This window comes from Ornithodoros turicata, chromosome 4 (assembly GCF_037126465.1).
Source record: "Ornithodoros turicata isolate Travis chromosome 4, ASM3712646v1, whole genome shotgun sequence".
NCBI classification, from domain to species: domain Eukaryota; kingdom Metazoa; phylum Arthropoda; class Arachnida; order Ixodida; family Argasidae; genus Ornithodoros; species Ornithodoros turicata.
In genome coordinates this window covers 66,104,536-66,125,986 of record NC_088204.1, presented here as the reverse complement: position 1 = coordinate 66,125,986, position 21,451 = coordinate 66,104,536, and the positions used below count along the sequence as shown (strand labels likewise).

The following is a 21,451-nucleotide window of genomic DNA, read 5'->3' as shown; positions in this document are numbered from 1 at the left end:
AGAATGTGCAACTGAGGCTCAGGCCCCGACTTCCTGGTGCGGGGCACGTTCCCAGACACGAAAAGGTAATAGAAGAAAAGAAGAAAGAGAACGAACGAGAAAAAATATGTGCCCAGCCTTGATCGGGAGGGGCTCGAGTTTTCCGACCGGTGCTGCCTGTTGAAGCGCCCTACTGGTATTACGTACTTCAATGCTAGCTTCTGCTTCATGAGACGGTTGTCTGGAACTGCCGATCATTGCGTCCACAGTACGCGCTTCGTTGGTTGCCCTCTGAAATGCTGTGTCTGTATTATATTTGAAGGCAGGCCACATGCTGCACATGTTTATTACTCAAAACGAATGGTCTTACAACACAAGGCGATTTAGGATGCGATAACCAGCGGGACAATGATTTCTGACAACAGTGTCGCAATCAGTACTATCTCACAAAAAGCAGTCGAAATATTTTCAGCAACATTTTTTTCTACACCGTCTCTGCCCGCGATTGCGGTTCCAACATTCAAAAGCCTATCGACTGTGTCACGTTGGTTGTAATACATGTTCCAATACTCCCGGATAGATAGCTTCTTGCCGCGATTTAGTTTCGTTCCAATTCTCGCCTATAGACTGCTATTAAGACGGCTCTAGGCTAGTCGTGGAAATTCACTTCTCTCGACGGCATTGACATTCTCACATCTTGCGAGTCTTCCTTTGAACAAATTCAGAGGCAGTTTGAACCACTCTTGTTTTCAAATGGATATCGAGGAACTGCGCACAAGCAATGCCTGGTACGAGAGGGCTACGCTAAAACTGCTCGTTTTCTGAGCGCACACGACGTTGATGTCAGCCATGACTCTTTAGCAAGAACTAATTTACGGTATGCTGCTCTAACCAGGACTATTTCTTAGAAAGCAGGCCCGTACATGTATAACGAGAATACGTCTCAAGTACACGCAGACTGGTAGTGTTGTCTGTTCTATATTAAACAAGACTAAATGAAAACGAAACGAAAGTCCCGATAGTTTGTTTTTCGGACAGCAAATACATCTCAGGATTATTACAGCAAAAACTAGAAATTAGAGAACATCTACTCATTGGCACAGTCCATAGTTCTGAAATTCGATCTCCCGGAGCATCTGAAACGAACTGCAAAATCCTTGTGTGCAAGCAGGTGAACTAAGCATCGTTCTTTGAAGCTCTTTGGAGTCTCTCTGCTTGAACCGTCATCTCGCGACGTACAAGAAATCATGCAAAACCGAACGAAGAAACACCACTGGGCAGTGGGCCAGTGTTCCCTGAAGACATCATTACCCCGGGACATTACCGCGTTCTGCACTTCTAAATAGAGGATGCGAAACGCGAAATACCACAGCACAACATCGCTGTCCCAAGGTTGCAACTTTGTGGAGTTCTCCAAGTCGAGGCCTATTAGCGAACAGACTTTCTTCGTGCAAGACATCGCGTTACCCAACTGTTTTCTCGCCCTCGCGGAGTCTCGAAGGGGTCCAGCAATTCCTCGCAGCATCTCCACCACCACCAACGGACCGAGAGAGACCAAATTGATGTACAGGGGGAGCCCCTGGCCGGCGTGCAAGAGTGGACTACGCTGGTAAGCCGTCGGAACATACAAGAAGGGATCTGCGTACGCAATTGTGGCGTTGTACTGATACTGTGCCGCTACGTCAGTGTTCTGATTATAAAACGTCTTGTAGAGTATTGCCCGTGTGCAACGTGCCGCGTCCATCAGAGACTGAAAAAACGTTCCCTGCGAGTTCCACGAGTTGTAGTCGATGTCAGAATGCGGTAAACCCAGGCCGTCGTACACGGCTATCTTCATGTCGCTTAATATACTCTTGACGTTAGATTGCAAGGAACTGTCAAATATATCGAATTCTCTTCCGTTGGCGATAGCATTTTTCGCCATAACCGCCATGCCTCTCATTATCTCCGCGTAGCTGTACTCCACAGCCAACTGGGCGACCAAGTACTGCCAGGTGTTGATAAGGACTGCCTTGGTGGCGCTGAGACAGACCATTGTGTGGAGCTTGTAGTCGTGCTGGAAATGTTCCCTGTAGATATTATACCGAAGGAATTCGGCAAGCAGGTTGACGATGCAGTAGTACTTCTGCTCTGGAAACGGTCGGCGCTTTAAGGCAAGGTTGATACTCTGTATGGAATTAATCCCAGATACCAAAACCACATCGTCGGGTCCTACTCGAAGCTGTGAAGGCACAATCCTGTTGATGACGTCGCCTAGAGTTCTTATCAAAGTCACTCTGTCTATGTTCCTGAAACGTATTTTTTTCTGGCAACAGGGCGGGCTTCAGCAAGTTTTGATGGACGTCTTCGTCGATGTCGAATAGGTCGTCAGCATTTGTTTCGTTTGTCACGTTGAGACCGAATACGGTCCTCTTCAGAAAACTGAGAGTCAAATTCGATATGGTGGTGACATTGATGACAGACAAATCGTGCCCGGCCGAAATTTTTTGCTGGATAGAATGACCGAGGCAGATGTGCATTGCTGTTACCTTATCGACTAGATGAAACTCGATTGTATAGAAGGTATGAACGCCAGTCTTCAAAACAAGGCCCGTAAGATAGGCGAATAAAGCTGACCCGTCTCTGGCTTCTCGTAACTTGTCAATGTCAATTAATCTGCTTATATCTTCCACGGCATCCTGGAAGGAACCTTTACCTCTCTTGATGTAATCGTCGCACTTGCGGTAGATTCCTGAAAACACGTGCCTTCCAAGTCTCGATCGTTGCAGGGACTGTTGGGAAAAGATGGAGTCTATCAACGTCTCGTTGTATATAGTCATCACGTCGTCAAGGAAACCGGAGTTGGGTTTGTTAGCCCACTTGCCGCAGACATAACCATAGAAATCATCGCAAGGATCGATGTTAGTGCTCAGCAGCTGCTCGATTTCGGATAAGACGTGCCTGCATTCGCCTGTGTTGCATAGGATGCCCTTTTCTGGGTAGAACCATCGGTAGAGAAGAACAACAATGACGATGATCGAGATGACGACAGCCACGAGAAGAACGCATACGAAGAACTGAGTTATCCCTGGTACCTTGCTTATCTTGCTGCCTGTTACGAGATGACACGACACGTGTTAAGAGCTCAGCTGCGTACTTCCCAAGCAGCACAATGTACTGAAATTCGAGTGCAATAGGGGTGTACAGTATGTGTCTTATCAGTGTTCTCGAGTTTCACGAGTCTGTTCAAGGCCTTCCACCTACCCGTCCTCGCGTATTGCACTGGACTTTCAGTACACTGCATTGCTTGGGTTGTATCGCCAACAATGAAGCTGTTACGAGATGATACGACAAGTGTTCAGAGCTGACTCAGCTGGCATGTACTTGTATCGTTAACAGTGAACCCTACTTTCAAGCCGATAATGAATTGCCTTCGGGATAAAAGAAGGTTACGGATGGGCACCATTCAAGCCCTAAGCAGTGCAATGTACTGAAATTCGAGTGCAATAGGGGTGCACTGTATGTGTCATATCAATGTTCTTCAGCTTCACGAATCTGTTCAAGGCCTTTCACCTACACGTCCACCCCTATTGCACTCGACTGGTGCATTTTGCTGCTTGGGAGGCTCCATTTTCTAGCCAATTCTAGATAATCACGGCAGGAGTCCCGACTCTTTCCGCGCAACGTATCGAAGGAGTGAGACGAGGCGTGCTTTCTTTACACGGTTGAAAAGTAAGAAGACAAAACAAAGAAGAAGAAAAAAACGCAGCAAACTAGAAGAGCAGTCTGGGTGCTCCAAGTGCATGTTTACTTACAGGGGCACTAAGATGCAAAAACAACTGACCCTCACATGCAAATTCGTAGAGTTCAAACAAATGTAGTTCACAAAACATTACGGTTTAGAAGAGAAATACAATGTAAAGGCAGCTGTCTTTGGCGGCAAGGAACGGGATCCACAGGAGGCAAAGGTTGCTGGAATCCAATGAGACAGCGGGAGACGCGCGCGTATACCAATCGTGGCCGTGCAGATTCGTAACGGGTCCGGTTGTAGTGTTCCGTACATGCGCGGGATGATGCGCGCTGTTGCATTTTCCAATTACCCATTCACTGAACTGTAGCCCACAGCAGTTCTCGCAATGGGGTCACTAGGGTGGTGCGGGGAGTGCGGTCCGCACCGGGTGAAGCGACGAAAGGGGTGACGCGCCGCACCAATACTGCCGCTTCCTCCCGTTCTCTGTGCACGATGACGCCAAAAATAACACGAGGAGCCTTCTGCGAGCCACTTTTTTTTTTGTGAGTGTGGTGGAATATGATTATTCATCGTGAATCGCCTGCTACGGACATCCTGGTATCCGTTAGTGGGGGCGTGGGTGACGCAAAGAGCTCCCGCACCGGGTTACGCGTACCCTAGCGACACCACTGAGTTCTCGCGAATGTTCCACTGACATTTATCTTCAAGTCCTTCGGACAGCGACGCCTGTCCGCTTCGCAACGCTACGTTTTTCACTAAGGCAGTTCGATGGCGTGACACGTGCGTGCACGCGCAGTATGCTCTAAAAACGCGACCTACTAGATTATAGCGACCATGCCATAGGCACCCCTTCAGAGCGCCGCATTTGGACTCATTGGCCCCATCATTGCTTCCCCGATTTCTACAATACTTTGCACTTAAGCTTACCATATTATATGGGTGTAGTTCCGTATCGGGACCACTCGTTTTTCAAAATTAGTGAAAGGGTTCGGAAGGTAAATATTGCATAGAAGTGGAAGAAGGTCATATACTGAATCTAAAAATGTAAGAATTATAAAATTCTGTGGACTAGAAGTTTTTGATATGCATTTCAACATCCCCATCTGATTCACTTTTAGCGCAGGAGAAACACGGGAATGCTAAGCCTAACAGATTCGAAACTTGCCATCTTCCAACAGGTAGGGTCGTAGAATTGGTCTCGCAACACCAACCTTGACAAGCAATCTCACTTACGGCCTTCCTTTTCACCAGTGTTGTCTCTTGGGTGACGAGTAGCGCCAGTCGACAGGGTATGGTCCTCTTTACTACGTTCTCCGAGTTTGCGTTCATAGCGCTTTTCTGCTTGCATCAGTTTCGAAGTCTCCTCAGGCTGGTTTTTCTGCATTTTCCGTTGAATTTCCTCGACTGTTTGGTTCGACTGGAGCTTTTGAGACGCGGCCGACTGCAAGTCACTCTTGTGCGATGCAGCTGCAGTCAGGGTGTCCTTTCTACCCTGAACCGTATCTGCTAATTTTTCGTGCACATCGGTCGACTTCGTCGAAGCTTTGGACGACTTGCTCTTCCGTGAACCTGATGATGCCTTCGAGCTCTTGGAAGCAGCCGAAGCCTTCCGCTTCTTCGCCGGTTTATCAGCAGCTGGATCCATAGACACTGACGCCGTGGTCGCTTCGAATGGAATGAGAGAGGGAACTAAAAAACTTCTTCTTCCGTAATGGCTGGTGAACGTGAGCAGTGTTGACTGGACTCTTCTTCAGTCTCTTGCCGTCATCCACCAATGGCCAAGGCTAAATTATTGTCTAAATGTTGCTATGTTTTCTAACTGTGGCCTCCGCCTTCAACACCACCAACATGGTCTGTCTGATGAATCTGTGCGTACAGGCAGTTGAACGGGGATGCAGATATCGAATAAACGTTCGCTACACAAAGAAAGCATGCGTGCAGCTTTATTCATTGCTTGACAGAACTCTTGTACATAACGTGGTATTGAATAACACTATTCCCGTATTTTATTCTCTACACACACGGCAACCTGCGCGCCTTTTTTCTGTTAACCGCGCATACCACTTGAGAGATAGGTTGTTGTTGGTGGCCTTTACCGAGCTAGGCTAAAGCCGGAATAACAGAGAAGAGAGAATCAAACAGGCTACTCTTTACCAAGCTGTTTGGATGTGCCAGCATTGTATTTCACATTCTGACTACATTTGACAACCCATAATGTTCCCCTACGGTTTAGCGAGCTGTGTGGGTTCCCCTACTGTTTAGCGAGCCCGGTCTTAGTGGATAAAACGTTTTAGAGAAGAGGTCATACGTTCGCGAATTACATGTCAGCGAAAGGTATAAGGCCCGTTTCATCGACTGCGTTTTAGAGAATACTGTTCTCGTGAATGAAGTTTCGGTTTCGACATATAATGGGCGATCCAGCTGTCAGTGTTTCATACGTTGTCAGTTTGCGCATGTCTTCTATTTCTCTTAGATTTAATTGCACTTTCACTGGCAGAAGAATAGGGGAACGTGATGCACAATGAGGCATGGGACAGAGTGTTACATTGCCCATATATCCTTTATTCGGCACCCTTAAAAAAGCGGAACTGTAACTGTGTCCGTGAAACAGTGCGACCTCGTCATCAGTTCATTCTATAAATGGTGGAGCCTTGTCGGATAGGCAGATCATACTGGCGGACGTATTATTATTATTGTTAGTAGTATTGTTATTATTATTATTATTATTGAGTACTTTCTACAGTGCAGGCCTTCTATATGTAGATGGCGTTGGTCGTTGTCGGCGAGCGTCACTTTCCTTAACTCTTCTTAGCCAGACCTTCGTTCCCAGTTCCGAACTTTCTACAGTGACTGTGCGTGTTTTGATAACATCATCACGAAGTCGTTTCTGAAGCGCTTGTTCAATGGGACGTGGAGGTATTAGATGCGGCCAGCCTACTCGGAATTGGCGGCTCCATGTATCCTGGGAAGGAAAGGGGGAAATGGAGGGGAATGACAATGGTGGTGCAGGAGAGGGAGTGGTGATGCAGTTCCGCTGGCTCTGGGTTTCTGGTTCCCTCGTAGATCTATCCAGCACAGAAGACATCGCTCAGCAGGGGCGGCTCCAGACACTCACCTTCTTTTTTTAGGTGAACGGTCCTTTGTCTAGCGCCTAGTGGAAGTAGGTGAGAGCCCAGCGTATATGCCATCGTCTTGAAAGAAGGCTATCGCCCAACCTCCCCACGGCCCTGAATCCACTCCTCTTCCTCGATAGCCTCCTGGGATGGTCCCTGCATCAGGCCAGCCGCCTGCGTGGTTGGCGTAGTCACTCCATGCGGAGAGAACTTTCCCTTTCAGCATTTCTTCTCTCGTTGAGCATGGCTTCCTAATAGACCCTCTTAATCCCTCTTGCCCCTTCTTAATGTCAAGAGGTCACTACCCTAACTATGCCGCTCCTGCTCTGTAGCCACTTTCCTACGGCCAAGTGCCGGTTCCCGACGTCGCTACCACTGTTCCACGGCAACCAGTAACAAGACGCACTAAGCCGCATGAAATCGACACAATTGTCGATCTCGATGTGATCTTCAAGGTGGCAGAAAAGGACCTGTGGTCCATGAGCGTACCGGGAGGGGGGGGGGAGGCAAGGAGGACTGCGCCCCCCATCACACAGTGCGCAAAGGCCGCCTCCAGAAAAGACGTGATAGGGGGCACTCTTGCCTCCCCTAGAAGCACTTTGCCCACCCCTCCACCCCCTGAAAAAAATCCTGGGAACGCCCATGATGAGGTGCATCGTCTTCCCACCACTTCTCTGTCCCTGCTGGAAATAGTAGGCATTACCTTCTTGATTTCTCCTCGCAGTTTTGACGAGGGTAATGGCGACCACGGTGTAAGATAAAGATACACCTTTATCTTACACCGTGATGGCGACCAACGGTACATCATCACTCTGAAATTAAGTAATATGATTAGGAAGAACGCCGTACTCCAATGTCGAAAACAGAGTAATTCAAGGAACACGTCCAATTCGAACAAATGAAATTCCCGAGTGCCGAAAAATACTGCAAGTGGAAATCGAATGAAAATCGGAAATTTAAATTTATTCCGAACAAATGAACTGAGGAAGCCGTTCGCCGATGTCACCGCTGGCCGAGTGCAGAGTCCGATGAAGGCGCGTTCTAATACCAGTAACACCAACAGCGAGAGCTTCGTGGCCGCCCCAGGTGTGTCGCCACCCAATAAAGTTGTTGTTGCTGTTTACGGTGCTGCTAGGGTTTACGATAAGCTATACTGGTTTCCAACGTTGGGGTCAAGAAATGTTGTTCGATCTTCCGCAGTTTTGCAATTCTGCAGTATATGATTGCAGTTGCCCGGCAGTTGTCAATGCTAGGAAGAAGAAAAAAAAAGTGTGGCTGCAGGTAAACAAAGGTACGTGTGTTCCGGATCAGCAGACGAGAAAAGGGCTGTTATGTCTGTTTTACGTATTGTGCTATCAGGAGAGGCGTCATAATATGCGTGTGCCGTCAGCAAACAAAACTGAAAGAATCCGTATTGCCTTCATGTCGCTGAAGTAATGGAGGTGGGTAAAGTACCAGACAAAATAAAAAACAATTGGTGAAAATGCTGTTTCAAGCTTAACCCTTATGTACCACAGTGCCAGTAAAGAACGTGCTACTGAGGCCCAGGCCCCGACTTCCTGGTGCAGGGCACGTTCCCAGACACGAAAATAATAGAAGAAAAGAAGAAAGAAAACGAACGAGAAAAACTAAGTGCCCAACCTTGATCGGGAGGGGCTCGAGTTTTCAGACCGGTGCTGCCGGTTGAAGCGCCTACTGGTATTATGTACTTCCAATGCCCAAGCAGCACAATGTACTGGAAGTCAAGTGCAATAGGGATGGACGGTATGTGTCTTATCAGTGTTCTTTAGTTTCACGAGTTTCTTCAAGGCCTTCCACCTACCCGTCCACCCCTATTGCACTACATTGCAGTACATTGTGCTGCTTGGGTAGCTTCTGCTTCATGAGACGGTTGTCTGGAACTGCCGATCAGTGTGTCCACAGTACACGCTTCGTTGGTTGCCCTCTGAAATGCTGTGTCAGTATTGTATTTGAAGGCAGGCCACATGCTGCACATGTTTATTACTCAAAACGAATGGTCTTGCAACAAAAGGAGATTTAGGATGTGATAACCAGCGGGACAATGATTTCTGACAACCGTGTCGCAAGCAGTATTTTCGGCAACATTTTTTCTCTACACATTGTTTAATAGAGTCCATCTCGGCGCGCGATTGCGGTTCCAACCTCAAAAGTCTATCGACTGGGTCACGTTGGGTGTGTTTTAATACATGTTCCAATACTCCCGGATATATAGCTTCTTGCCGCCATTTAGTCTCGATCCAATTCTCGCCATTAGACTGCTATTAAGACGGCTCTAGGCTAGTCGTGGAAATTCTCACTTCTCTCGACTGCATTGAGATTCTCACGTCTTGCGGCTCTTCCTTTGAACAAATTCAGAGGCAGTCTTTAAGAGTTTGAAACACTCTTGTTTCCAAATGGATGTCGAGGAACTGCGCACAAGCAATGCCTGGTACACGAGGGCTATGCTAAAACTGCTCGTTTTCTGAGCGCACACGACGTTGATGTCAGCCGTGACTCTTTAGCAAGAACTAATTTACTGTAGGCTGCTCTAACCAGGACTATTTCTTAGAAAGCAGGCCCGTACATGTATAATGGGAATAAGTCTCAAGTACACGCTGACTGGTAGTGTTGTCTGTTCTGATATTAAACAAGGCGAAACGAAAACGAAACGGAAAGTTTGTACTGTTTGTAGTTTTTTTTTTTTTTCGGACAGCAAATATATGCATAATGTAAAACCCCGAGACTCGGGAACAAGAAAGGACAGACACAACACGAAGTCTCAACGTCGAAGTCTCAATATCTCAAATATATACCAGCAAATATATCTCAGGATTATTACAGCAAAAACTAGAAACTAGAGAACCTCTAGTCGTTGGCACAGTCCATAGCTCTGAAATTAGGTCTCGCCGAGCATCTGAAACGGACTGAAAAATCCTTGTGTGCAAGCAGGTGAACCAAGCATCGTTCCTTGAAGCTTCTTGGAGGCTCTCGGCTTGAACCGTCATCTCGCGACGTACAAGAAATCATGCAAAACCGAATGAAGAAATACCACTGGGCAGTGGGCCAGTGTTCCCTGAAGACATCATTGCCCCGTGACATTACCGCGTTCTGCACTTCTAAGTAGAGGATGCGAAACGCGAAGTGCCACAGCACAACATCGCTGTCCCAAGGTTGCGACTCTGTGAAGTTCTCCACGTCGAGGCCTATTAGTGAACCAACTTTCTTCGTGCAAGGCATCGCGTTCCCCAACTGTTTTCCCGCCTTCGCGGAGTCTCGAAGGGGTCCAGCAATTCCTCGCAGCATCTCCACCACCAACAACGGACCGAGAGAGACCAAATTGATGTACAGGGGGAGCCCCTGGCCGGCGTGCAAGAGTGGTCTACGCTGGTAAGCCGTCGGAACGTACAAGAAGGGATCTGCGTACGCAATTGTGGCGTTGTACTGATACTGTGCCGCTACGTCAGTGTTCTGATTATAAAACGTCTTGTAGAGTATTGCCCGTGTGCAACGTGCCGCGTCCATCAAAGACTGAAAAAACGTTCCCTGCGAGTTCCACGAGTTGTAGACGATGTCGGAACGCGGTAAACCCAGGCCGTCGTACACGGATATATTCATGTCCCTTAATATACTCTTGACGGTAGATTGCAAGGAACTGTCAAATATATCGAATTCTCTTCCGTTGGCGATAGCATTTTTCGCCATAACCGCCATGCCTCTCGTTATCTCCGCGTAGCTGTACTCCACAGCCAACTGGGCGACCAAGTACTGCCAGGTGTTGATAAGGACTGCCTTGGTGGCGCTGAGACAGACCATTGTGTGGAGCTTGTAGTCGTGCTGGAAATGTTCCCTGTAGATATTATACCGAAGGAATTCGGCAAGCAGGTTGACGATGCAGTAGTACTTCTGCTCTGGAAACGGTCGGCGCTTTAAGGCAAGGTTGATACTCTGTATGGAATCAATCCCAGATACCAAAACCACATCGTCGGGTCCTACTCGAAGCTGTGAAGGCACAATCCTGTTGATGACGTCGCCTAGAGTTCTTATCAAAGTCACTCTGTCTATGTTCCTGAAACATATTTTTTTCTGGCAACAGGGCGGGCTTCAGCAAGTTTTGATGGACGTCTTCGTCGATGTCGAATAGGTCGTCAGCATTTGTTTCGTTTGTCACGTTGAGACCGAATACGGTCCTCTTCAGAAAATTGCGAGTCAAATTTGATATGGTGGTGACATTGATGACAAACAAATCGTGCCCGGCCGAAATGTTTTGCTGGATAGAATGACCGAGGCAGATGTGCATTGCTGTTACCTTATCGACTAGATGAAACTCGATTGTATAGAAGGTATGAACGCCAGTCTTCAAAACAAGGCCCGTAAGATAGGCGAATAAAGCTGAGGCATCTCTGGCTTCTCGTAACCTTGTCAATGTCGATTAATCTGCTTATATCTTCCACGGCATCCTGGAAGGAACCTTTACCTCTCTTGATGTAATCGTCGCACTTGCGGTAGATTCCTGAAAACACGTGCCTTCCAAGTCTCGATCGTTGCAGGGACTGTTGGGAAAAGATGGAGTCTATCAGCGTCTCGTTGTATATAGTCATCACGTCGTCAAGGAAACCGGAGTTGGGTTTGTTAGCCCACTTGCCGCAGACGTAACCATAGAAATCATCGCAAGGATCGATGTTAGTGCTCAGCAGCTGCTCGATTTCGAATAAGACGTGCCTGCATTCGCCTGTGTTGCATAGGATGCCCTTTTCTGGGAAGAACCATCGGTAGAGAAGAACAACAATGACGATGATCGAGATGACGACAGCCACGAGAAGAACGCATACGAAGAACTGAGTTATCCCTGGTACCTTGCTTATCTTGCTGCCTGTCACGAGATGATACGACAAGTGTTCAGAGCTGACTCAGCTGGCATGTACTTGTATCGTTAACAGTGAACCCTTCTTTCAAGCCGATAATGAATTGCCTTCGGGATAAAAGAAGGTTACGGATGGGCACCATTCAAGCCCAAGCAGTACAATGTACTGAAATTCGAGTGCAATAGGGGTGCACGGTATGTGTCATATCAATGTTCTTCAGCTTCACGAATCTGTTCAAGGCCTTTCACCTACACGTCCACCCTTATTGCACTCGACTGGTGCATTTTGCTGCTTGGAAGGCTCCATTTTAAAGTCAATTCTAGATAATCGCGGCAGGAGTCCCGACTCTTTCCCAGCAACGTATCGAAGGAGTGAGACGAGGCGTGCTTTCTTTACACGGTTGAAAAGTAAGGAGACAAAACAAAGAAGAAGAAAAAAACGCAGCAAACTAGAAGAGCAGTCTGGGTGCTCCAAGTGCATGTTTACTTACAGGGGCACTAAGATGCAAAAACAACTGACCCTCACATGCAAATTCGTAGAGTTCAAACAAATGTAGTTCACAAAACATTACGGTTTAGAAGAGAAATACAATGTAAAGGCAGCTGTCTTTGGCGGCAAGGAACGGGATCCACAGGAGGCAAAGGTTGCTGGAATCCAATGAGACAGCGGGAGACGCGCGCGTATACCAATCGTGGCCGTGCAGATTCGTAACGGGTCCGGTTGTAGTGTTCCGTACATGCGCGGGATGATGCGCGCTGTTGCATTTTCCAATTACCCATTCACTGAACCGTTTCCCACAGCAGTTCTCGCAATGGCGTCACTAGGGTGGTGCGGGGAGTGCGGTCCGCACCGGGTGAAGCGACGAAAGGGGTGACGCGCCGCACCAATACTGCCGCTTCCTCCCGTTCTCTGTGCACGATGACGCCAAAAATAACACGAGGAGCCTTCTGCGAGCCTCTTTTTTTTGTGAGTGTGGTGGAATATGATTATTCATCGTGAATCGCCTGCTACGGAAATCCTGGTATCCGTTAGTGGGGGCGTGGGGTGGGGGTGGGGGTGACGCAAAGAGCTCCCGCACCGGGTTACGCGTACCCTAGCGACGCCACTGAGTTCTCGCGAATGTTCCACTGACATTTATCTTCAAGTCCTTCGGTCAGCGACGCCTGTCCGCTTCGCAACGCTACGTTTTTCACTAAGGCAGTTCCATGGCGTGACACGTGCGTGCACGCGCAGTATGCTCTAAAAACGCGACCTACTAGATTATAGCGACCATGCCATTGGCACCCCTTCAGAGCGCCGCATTTGGACTCATTGGCCCCATCATTGCTTCCCCGATTTCTACAATACTTTGCACTTAAGCTTACCATATTATATGGGTGTAGTTCCGTATCGGGACCACTCGTTTTTCAAAATTAGTGAAAGGGTTCGGAAGGTAAATATTGCATAGAAGTGGAAGAAGGTCATATACTGAATCTAAAAATGTAAGAATTATAAAATTCTGTGGGCTAGAAGTTTTTGATATGCATTTCAACATCCCCATCTGATTCACTTTCAGCGCAGGAGAAACACGGGAATGCTAACCCTAACAGATTCGAAACTTGCCATCTTGCAACAGGTAGGGTCGCAGAATTGGGCTCGCAACACCAACCTTGACAAACAATCTCACTTACGGCGTTCCTTCTCACCAGTGTTGTCATGTGGGTGACGAGTAGCGCCAGTCGACAGGGTATGGTCCTCTTTACTACGTTCTCCGAGTTTGCGTTCATAGCGCTTTTCTACTTGCATCAGTTTCGAAGTCTCCTCAGACTGGTTTTTCTGCATTTTCCGTTGAATTTCCTCGCCTGTTTGGTTCGACTGGAGCTTCTGAGACGCGGCCGACTGCAAGTCACTCTTGTGCGATGCAGCTGCAGTCAGGGTGTCCTGTCTACCCTGAACCGTATCTGCTAATTTTTCGTGCACATCGGTCGACTTCGTCGAAGCTTTGGACGACTTGCTCTTCCGTGAACCTGATGATGCCTTCGAGCTCTTGGAAGCAGCCGAAGCCTTCCGCTTCTTCGCCGGTTTATCAGCAGCTGGATCCATAGACACTGACGCCGTGGTCGCTTCGAATGGAATGAGAGAGATAACTAAAAAACTTCTTCTTCCGTAATGGCTGGTGAACGTGAGCAGTGTCGACTGGACTCTTCTTCAGTCTCTTGCCGTCATCCACCAATGGCCAAGGCTAAATTATTGTCTAAACGTCGCTATGTTTTCTAACTGTGGCCTCCGCCTTCAACACCACCAACATGGTCTGTCTGATGAATCTGTGCGTACAGGCAGTTGAACGGGGATGCAGATATCGAATAAACGTTCGCTACACAAAGAAAGCATGCGTGCAGCTTTATTCATTGCTTGACAGGACTCTTGTACATAACGTGGTATTGAATAACACTATTCCCGTATTTTATTCTCCACACACACGGCAACCTGCGCGCCTTTTTTTCTGTTAACCGCGCATGCCACTTGAGAGATAGGTTGTTGTTGGTGGCCTTACCGAGCTAGGCTTAGGCCGGAATAACAGAGAAGAGAGAATCAAACAGGCTACTCTTTACCAAGCTGTTTGGATGTGCCTGCATTGTATTTCACATTCTGACTACATTTGACAACCCGTAATGTTCCCCTACTGTTTAGCGAGCCCGGTCTTAGTGGATAAAACGTTTTAGAGAAGAGGTCATACTTTCGCGAATTACATGTCAGCGAAAGGTATAAGGCCCGTTTCATCGACTGCGTTTTAGAGAATACAGTTCTCGTGAATGAAGTTTCGGTTTCGACATATAATGGGCGAACCAGCTGTCAGTGTTCCATAAATTGTCTGTTTGCGCGTGTCTTCTATTTCTCTTAGATTTAATTACACTTTCACTGGCAGAAGAATAGGGGAACGTGATGCACAATGAGGCATGGGACAGAGTGTTGCATTGCCCATGTATCCTTTATTCGGGACCCTTAAAAAAGTGGAACTGTAACTGTGTCCGTGAAACAGTGCGACCTCGTCATCAGTTCATACTATAAATGGTGGAGCCTTGTCGGATAGGCAGATCATACTGGCGGACGTATTATTATTATTGTTAGTAGTATTGTTATTATTATTATTATTGAGTACTTTCTACAGTGCAGGCCTCCTGTATGTAGATGGCGTTGGTCGTTGTCGGCGAGCGTCACTTCCCTTAACTCTTCTTAGCCAGACCTTCGTTCCCAGTTCCGAACTTTCTACAGTGACTGCGCGTGTTTTGATAACATCATCACGAAGTCGTTTCTGAAGCGCTTGTTCGATGGGACGTGGAGGTATTAGATGCGGCCAGCCTACTCGGAATTGGCGGCTCCATGTATCCTGGGAAAAAAAGGAGGAAATGGAGGGGAATGACAATGGTGGCGCAGGAGGGGGAGTGGTGATGCAGTTCCGCTGGCTCTGGGTTTCTGGTTCCCTCGTAGATCTATCCAGCACAGAATCCATCGCTCAGCAGGGGCGGCTCCAGACACTCACCTTCTTTTTTTTAGGTGAACGGTCCTTCGTCTAGCGCCTAGTGGAAGTAGGTGAGAGCCCAGCGTATATGCCATCGTCTTGAAAGAAGGCTATCGCCCAACCTTTCCACACCCCTGAATCCACTACACTTCCTCGATAGCCTCCTCGAATGGTCCCTGCATCAGGCCAGCCGCCTGAGTGGTTGACGTAGTCACTCCATGCGGAAAGAACTTTCCCTTTCAGCATTTCTTCTCTCGTTGAGCATGGCTTCGTAATAGACCCCTCTTAATCCCTCTTGCCCCTTCTTAATGTCAAGAGGTCACTACCCTAACTATGCCGCTCCTGCTCTGTAGCCACTTTCCTACGGCCGAGTGCCGGTTCCCGACGTCGCTACCACTGTTCCACGACAACCAGTAACAAGACGCACTAAGCCGCATGAAATCGACACAATTGTCGATCTCGATGTGATCTTCAAGGTGGTAGAAAAGGACCTGAGGTCTTGTTACCCCCCCCCCCCCCTCCCGGTACGCTCAAGGACCTGAGGTCCATGAGCGTACCGGGAGGGGGGGAGGCAAGGAGGACTGTGCCCCCCATCACACAGTGCGCAAAGGCCGCCTCCAGAAAAGACGTGATAGGGGGCACTCTTGCCTCCCCTAGAAGCACTTTGCCCACCCCTCCACCCCCTGAAAAAAATCCTGGGAACGCCCATGATGAGGTGCACCGTCTTCCCACCACTTCTCTGCCCCTGCTGGAAATAGTAGGCATTACCTTTTTGATTTCTCCTCGCAGTTTTGACGAGGGTAATGGCGACCACGGTGTAAGATAAAGATACACCTTTATCTTACACCGTGATGGCGACCAACGGTACATCATCACTCTGAAATTAAGTAATATGATTAGGAAGAACGCCGTACGCCAATGTCCAAAATGCAGTAATTCAAGGAACGCGTCCAATTCGAACAAATGAAATTCCCGAGTGCCGAAAAATACTGCAAGTGGAAATCGAATGAAAATCGGAAATTTAAATTTATTCCGAACAAATGAACTGAGGAGGCCGTTCGCCGATGTCACCGCTGGCCGAGTGCAGAGTCCGATGAGGGCGCGTTCTAATACCAGTAACACCAACAGCGAGAGCTTGGTGGCCGCCCCAGGTGTGTCGCCACCCAATAAAGTTGTTGTTGCTGTTTACGGTGCTGCTAGGGTTTACGATAAGCTATACTGGTTTCCAACGTTGGGGTCAAGAAACGTTGTTCGATCTTCCGCAGTTTTGCAATTCTGCAGTACATGATTGCAGTTGCCCGGCAGTTGTCAATGCTAGGAAGAAGAAAAAGAAAGTGTGGCTGCAGGTAAACAAAGGTACGTATGTTCCGGATCAGCAGACGAGAAAAGGGCTGTTCTGTCTGTTTTACCTATTGTGCTATCAGGAGAGGCGTCATAATATGCGTGTGCCGTCACCAAACAAAACTGAAAGAATCCGTATTGCCTTCATGTCGCTGAAGTAACGGAGGTGGGTAAACTACCAGACAAAATGAAAAAAATCTGGTGAAAATGCTGTTTCAAGCTACCCTTATGTACCACAGTGCCAGTAAAGAACGTGCTACTGAGGCCCAGGCCCCGACTTCCTGGTGCGGGGCACGTTCCCAGACACGAAAATAATAGAAGAAAAGAAGAAAGAAAACGAACGAGAAAAAATAAGTGCCCAACCTTGATCGGGAGGAGCTCGAGTTTTCAGACCGGTGCTGCCGGTTGAAGCGGCCTATACTGGTATTATGTACTTCCAATGCCCAAGCAGCACAATGTACTGGAAGTCAAGTGCAATAGGGGTGGACGGTATGTGTCTTATCAGTGTTCTTTAGTTTCACGAGTTTCTTCAAGGCCTTCTACCTACCCGTCCACCCCTATTGCACTACATTGCAGTACATTGTGCTGCTTGGGTAGCTTCTGCTTCATGAGACGGTTGTCTGGAACTGCCGATCAGTGTGTCCACAGTACACGCTTCGTTGGTTGCCCTCTGAAATGCTGTGTCAGTATTGTATTTGAAGGCAGGCCACATCCTGCACATGTTTATTACTCAAAACGAATGGTCTTGCAACAAAAGGAGATTTAGGATGTGATAACCAGCGGGACAATGATTTCTGACAACCGTGTCGCAAGCAGTACTATCTCACAAAAAGCAGTCGAAATATTTTCAGCAACATTTTTTTCTACACATTGTTTAATAGAGTCCATCTCGGCGCGCGATTGCGGTTCCAACCTCAAAAGTCTATCGACTGGGTCACGTTGGGTGTGTTTTAATACATGTTCCAATACTCCCGGATATATAGCTTCTTGCCGCCATTTAGTCTCGATCCAATTCTCGCCTATAGACTGCTATTAAGACGGCTCTAGGCTAGTCGTGGAAATTCTCACTTCTCTCGACTGCATTGAGATTCTCACGTCTTGCGGCTCTTCCTTTGAACAAATTCAAAGGCAGTCTTTAAAAGTTTGAAACACTGTTTTCAAATGGATGTCGAGGAACTGCGCACAAGCAATGCCTGGTACACGAGGGCTATGCTAAAACTGCTCGTTTTCTGAGCGAACACGCCGTTGATGTCAGCCATGACTCTTTAGCAAGAACTAATTTACTGTAGGCTGCTCTAACCAGGACTTTTCTTAGAAAGCAGGCCCGTACATGTATAATGGGAATAAGTCTCAAGTACACGCTGACTGGTAGTGTTGTCTGTTCTGATAATAAACAAGACGAAACGAAAACGAAACGGAAAGTTTGTACTGTTTGTAGTTTATGTACTTTTTTTTTCGGACAGCAAATATATGCATAATGTAAAACCCCGAGACTAGGAATCAAGAAAGGACAGACACAACACGAAGTCTCAACGTCGAAGTCTCAATATCTCAAATATATACAAGCAAATATATCTCAGGATTATTACAGCAAAAACTAGAAACTAGAGAACCTCTAGTCGTTGGCACAGTCCATAGTTCTGAAATTAGGTCTCGCCGAGCATCTGAAACGGACTGAAAAATCCTTGTGTGCAAGCAGGTGAACCAAGCATCGTTCCTTGAAGCTTCTTGGAGGCTCTCGGCTTGAACCGTCATCTCGCGACGTACAAGAAATCATGCAAAACCGAACGAAGAAATACCACTGGGCAGTGGGCCAGTGTTCCCTGAAGACATCATTGCCCCGTGACATTACCACGTTCTGCACTTCTAAGTAGAGGAAGCGAAACGCAAAGTACCACAGCACAACATCGTTGTCCCAAGGTTGCGCCTCTGTGAAGTTCTCCATGTCGAGGCCTATTAGTGAACCAACTTTCTTCGTGCAAGACATCGCGTTACCCAACTGTTTTTCCGCCCTCGCTGAGTCTCGAAGGGGTCCAGCAATTCCTCGCAGCATCTCCACCACCAACAACGGACCGAGAGAGACCAAATTGATGTACAAGGGGAGCCCCTGGCCGGCGTGCAAGAGTGGACTACGCTGGTAAGCCGTCGGAACGTACAAGAAGGGATCTGCGTACGCAATTGTGGCGTTGTACTGATACTGTGCCGCTACGTCCGTGTTCCGATTATAAAACGTCTTGTAGAGTATTGCCCGTGTGCAACGTGCCGCGTCCATCAGAGCCTGAAAAAATGTTCCCTGCGGGTTCCACGAGTTGTAGTCGATGTCGGAACGCGTTAAACCCAGGCCGTCGTATACGGCTATCTTCATGTCGCTTAATATACTCTTGACGGTAGATTGCAAGGAACTGTCAAATATATCGAATTCTCTTCCGTTGGCTATAGCATTTTTCGCCATAACCGCCATGTCTCTCGTTATCTCCGCGTAGCTGTACTCCACAGCCAACTGGGCGACCAAGTACTGCCAGGTGTTGATAAGGACTGCCTTAGTGGCGCTGAGACAGACCATTGTGTGGAGCTTGTAGTCGTGCTGGAAATGTTCCCTGTAGATATTGTACCGAAGGAATTCGGCAAGCAGGTTGACGATGCAGTAGTACTTCTGCTCTGGAAACGGTCGGCGCTTGAAGGCAAGGTTGATACTCTGTATGGAATCAATCCCAGATACCAAAACCACATCGTCGAGTCCTACTCGAAGCTCTGAAGGCACAATCCTGTTGATGACGTCTACTAGAGTTGTTATCAAGGTCACTGCGCCTATGTTCCTGAAACGTATTTTTTCTGGCAACAGGGCGGGCTTCAGCAAGTTTTGATGGACTTCTTCGTCGATGTTGAATAGGTCGTCAGCATTTGTTTCGTTAGTCAGGTTGAGACCGAATACGGTCCTGTCCAGAAAATTGCGAGTCAAATTCGGTATGGTGGTGACGTCGATGACAGACAAATCATGCCCGGCGGAAATTTTTTGTTGGATGGAACGACCGAGGCAGATATACATGGTTGATACCTTACCGACTATATCAAATTCGATTGTAAAGAATGTATAAACGCCAGTCTTCAAAACAAGACCCGTAAGATAGGCGAATAAAGCTGAGGCGTCTCTGGCTTCTCGTAACTTGTCAATGTCGATTAATCTGCTGATATCTTCCATGGCATCCTGGAAGGAACCTTTACCTCTCTTGATGTAATCGTCGCACTTGCGGTAAATTCCGGAAAACACGTGTCTTCCAAGCCTCGATCGTTCCAGGGACTGTTGGGAAAAGAGGGCGTCTATCAATGTCTGGTTGTATATACTGATGACGTCGCCAAGGAAACCGGAATTGGATTTGTCAGCCCACTTGCCACAGACGTAACCATAGAAATCATCGCAAGGATCGATGTTATGGCTGAGCAGCTGCTCGATATTGGATAAGACGTGCCTGCATTCGTCTGTGTTGCATAGAACGCCCTTTTCTGGGAAGAACCATCGGTAGAGAAGAACAACTGTGATGGTGACCGAGATGACGACAGCCACAAAAAGAACGCATATGAAGAACTGAGTTTTCCCTGGTACCTTGCTTATCTTGCTGCCTGTTACGAGATGACACGACACGTGTTAAGAGCTCACTCAGCTGACGTGTACTTCCCAAGCAGCACAATGTACTGAAATGTTCGAGTGCAATAGGCGTGTACGGTATGTGTCTTATTAGTGTTCTCGAGTTTCACAAGTCTGTTCCTTCCACCTACCCGTCCTCCCGTATTGCACTGGACTTTCAGTACACTGTGTTGCTTGGGTTGTATCGCTAACAGTGAAGCTTTCTTTCAGACCGATAATGAATTGTGTTCGGGATAAAAGAAAGTTACGGAGCACCATGCAGTGCAATACGGGTGCACGGTATGGTCTTATCAATGTTCTTCAGCTTCACGAATCTGTTCAAGGCCTTTCACCTACACGTCCACCCTTATTGCACTCGACTGGTGGGTTTTGCTGCTTGGGAGGCTTCATTTTCTATTCAATTCTAGATAATGTCGGCAGCTGGGCCAGAAAGGTGACCACCACGATGGCGGTCAAATGCGTTTGTTTGACGTCATGTGAAAGCACCCTATATCATGCCATCTACGCGCTATGTGGTATACTTACACTTACAAGGGTGTGAGAGAGTAACGCGAACGTCTTCCCAAAGAGCTTTACTGAGTGGTTGACGCTAAATCTATGCACGACCACAACGAGGGATGTCACTAGCGTTGACCAACAATCTGATAGCGTGACTCAGAATGTAATCCTGTCGATTACATCTGCTCCTTACTTCATGTTTCCTCCATGTTTCTTTACCTAGGCGGCCTTGGTATACCGAGCGCCATTTTTCTCCTATCGTAACGCTGGCGTCTCACGCACACGATGTATGTGAGCATCGTATGAAATGTTTCCCGAAGGAGAATCTGTACCCTCTGCAACACCAACCTTGACAAACAATCTAACTTACGGCCTTCCTTTTCAGCGGTGTTGTCTGTTGGGTGACGAGTAGAGACAGTCGAAAGGGTATGGTCCTCTTTACTACGTTCTCCGAGCTTGCGTTCAAAGCGCTTTTCTACTTGCTTCAGTTTCGAAGTCTCCTCCAGCTGGTTTTTCTGCATTTTGCTTCGAATTGCCTGGCCCGTTTCCTTCGACAGGAACTTTTGAGACCTCGCCAACTGCAACTCACTCTTGTGCGATGCAGCTGCAGTCAGGGTGTCCTGTCTAACCTGAGCAGGATCCGCCAATTTTCCGCGCACATCGTCAGGCTTCGTCGAAGCTTCGGACGACTTGCTCTTCCGTGAACCTGAGGATGCCTTCGAGCTCTTGGAAGCAGCCGAAGCCTTGCGCTTTTTCGCCGGTTTATCAGCAGCTGAATCCATAGGC

At 47.8% G+C, this 21,451-nt stretch overlaps 3 protein-coding genes across 3 annotated transcripts; all 3 read right to left on the bottom strand.

Annotated features, from left to right (window-relative positions):
* Nucleotides 1–979: 979 nt before the first annotated feature.
* Nucleotides 980–5,432, bottom strand: LOC135393338 (uncharacterized). Its single transcript, XM_064623806.1, has 2 exons — nucleotides 4,943–5,432; nucleotides 980–3,070 (listed from the first exon to the last, which is right to left on the bottom strand). Exons 1-2 carry the CDS (start codon nucleotides 5,352–5,354, stop codon nucleotides 2,157–2,159), a joined length of 1,326 nt encoding a protein of 441 aa, XP_064479876.1. The 5' UTR covers nucleotides 5,355–5,432; the 3' UTR covers nucleotides 980–2,156.
* A 5,686-nt stretch (nucleotides 5,433–11,118) lies between these two features.
* LOC135393337 (uncharacterized) lies at nucleotides 11,119–13,844 on the bottom strand. Its single transcript, XM_064623805.1, has 2 exons — nucleotides 13,355–13,844; nucleotides 11,119–11,692 (listed from the first exon to the last, which is right to left on the bottom strand). The coding sequence occupies exons 1-2, from the start codon at nucleotides 13,764–13,766 to the stop codon at nucleotides 11,130–11,132; spliced, it is 975 nt and encodes a 324-aa protein (XP_064479875.1). The 5' UTR covers nucleotides 13,767–13,844; the 3' UTR covers nucleotides 11,119–11,129.
* Nucleotides 13,845–18,048: 4,204 nt separating this feature from the next.
* Nucleotides 18,049–21,451, bottom strand: LOC135393335 (uncharacterized). The gene is made up of 2 exons (XM_064623804.1): nucleotides 21,036–21,451; nucleotides 18,049–20,142 (listed from the first exon to the last, which is right to left on the bottom strand). The coding sequence occupies exons 1-2, from the start codon at nucleotides 21,445–21,447 to the stop codon at nucleotides 18,140–18,142; spliced, it is 2,415 nt and encodes an 804-aa protein (XP_064479874.1). The 5' UTR covers nucleotides 21,448–21,451; the 3' UTR covers nucleotides 18,049–18,139.

What these genes read in the sequence shown, in the direction of transcription:
- LOC135393338 (XM_064623806.1), bottom strand. Translation starts at nt 5,354, where the DNA reads ATGGATCCAGCTGCTGATAAACCGGCGAAGAAGCGGAAGGCTTCGGCT. An exon ending in CACTGGTGAAAAGGAAGGCC is followed by an intron (nt 3,071 to 4,942) that starts GTAAGTGAGATT and finishes ATCTCGTAACAG; the next exon opens with GCAGCAAGATAAGCAAGGTA.
- LOC135393337 (XM_064623805.1), bottom strand. Translation starts at nt 13,766, where the DNA reads ATGGATCCAGCTGCTGATAAACCGGCGAAGAAGCGGAAGGCTTCGGCT. An exon ending in CACTGGTGAGAAGGAACGCC is followed by an intron (nt 11,693 to 13,354) that starts GTAAGTGAGATT and finishes ATCTCGTGACAG; the next exon opens with GCAGCAAGATAAGCAAGGTA.
- LOC135393335 (XM_064623804.1), bottom strand. Translation starts at nt 21,447, where the DNA reads ATGGATTCAGCTGCTGATAAACCGGCGAAAAAGCGCAAGGCTTCGGCT. An exon ending in CACCGCTGAAAAGGAAGGCC is followed by an intron (nt 20,143 to 21,035) that starts GTAAGTTAGATT and finishes ATCTCGTAACAG; the next exon opens with GCAGCAAGATAAGCAAGGTA.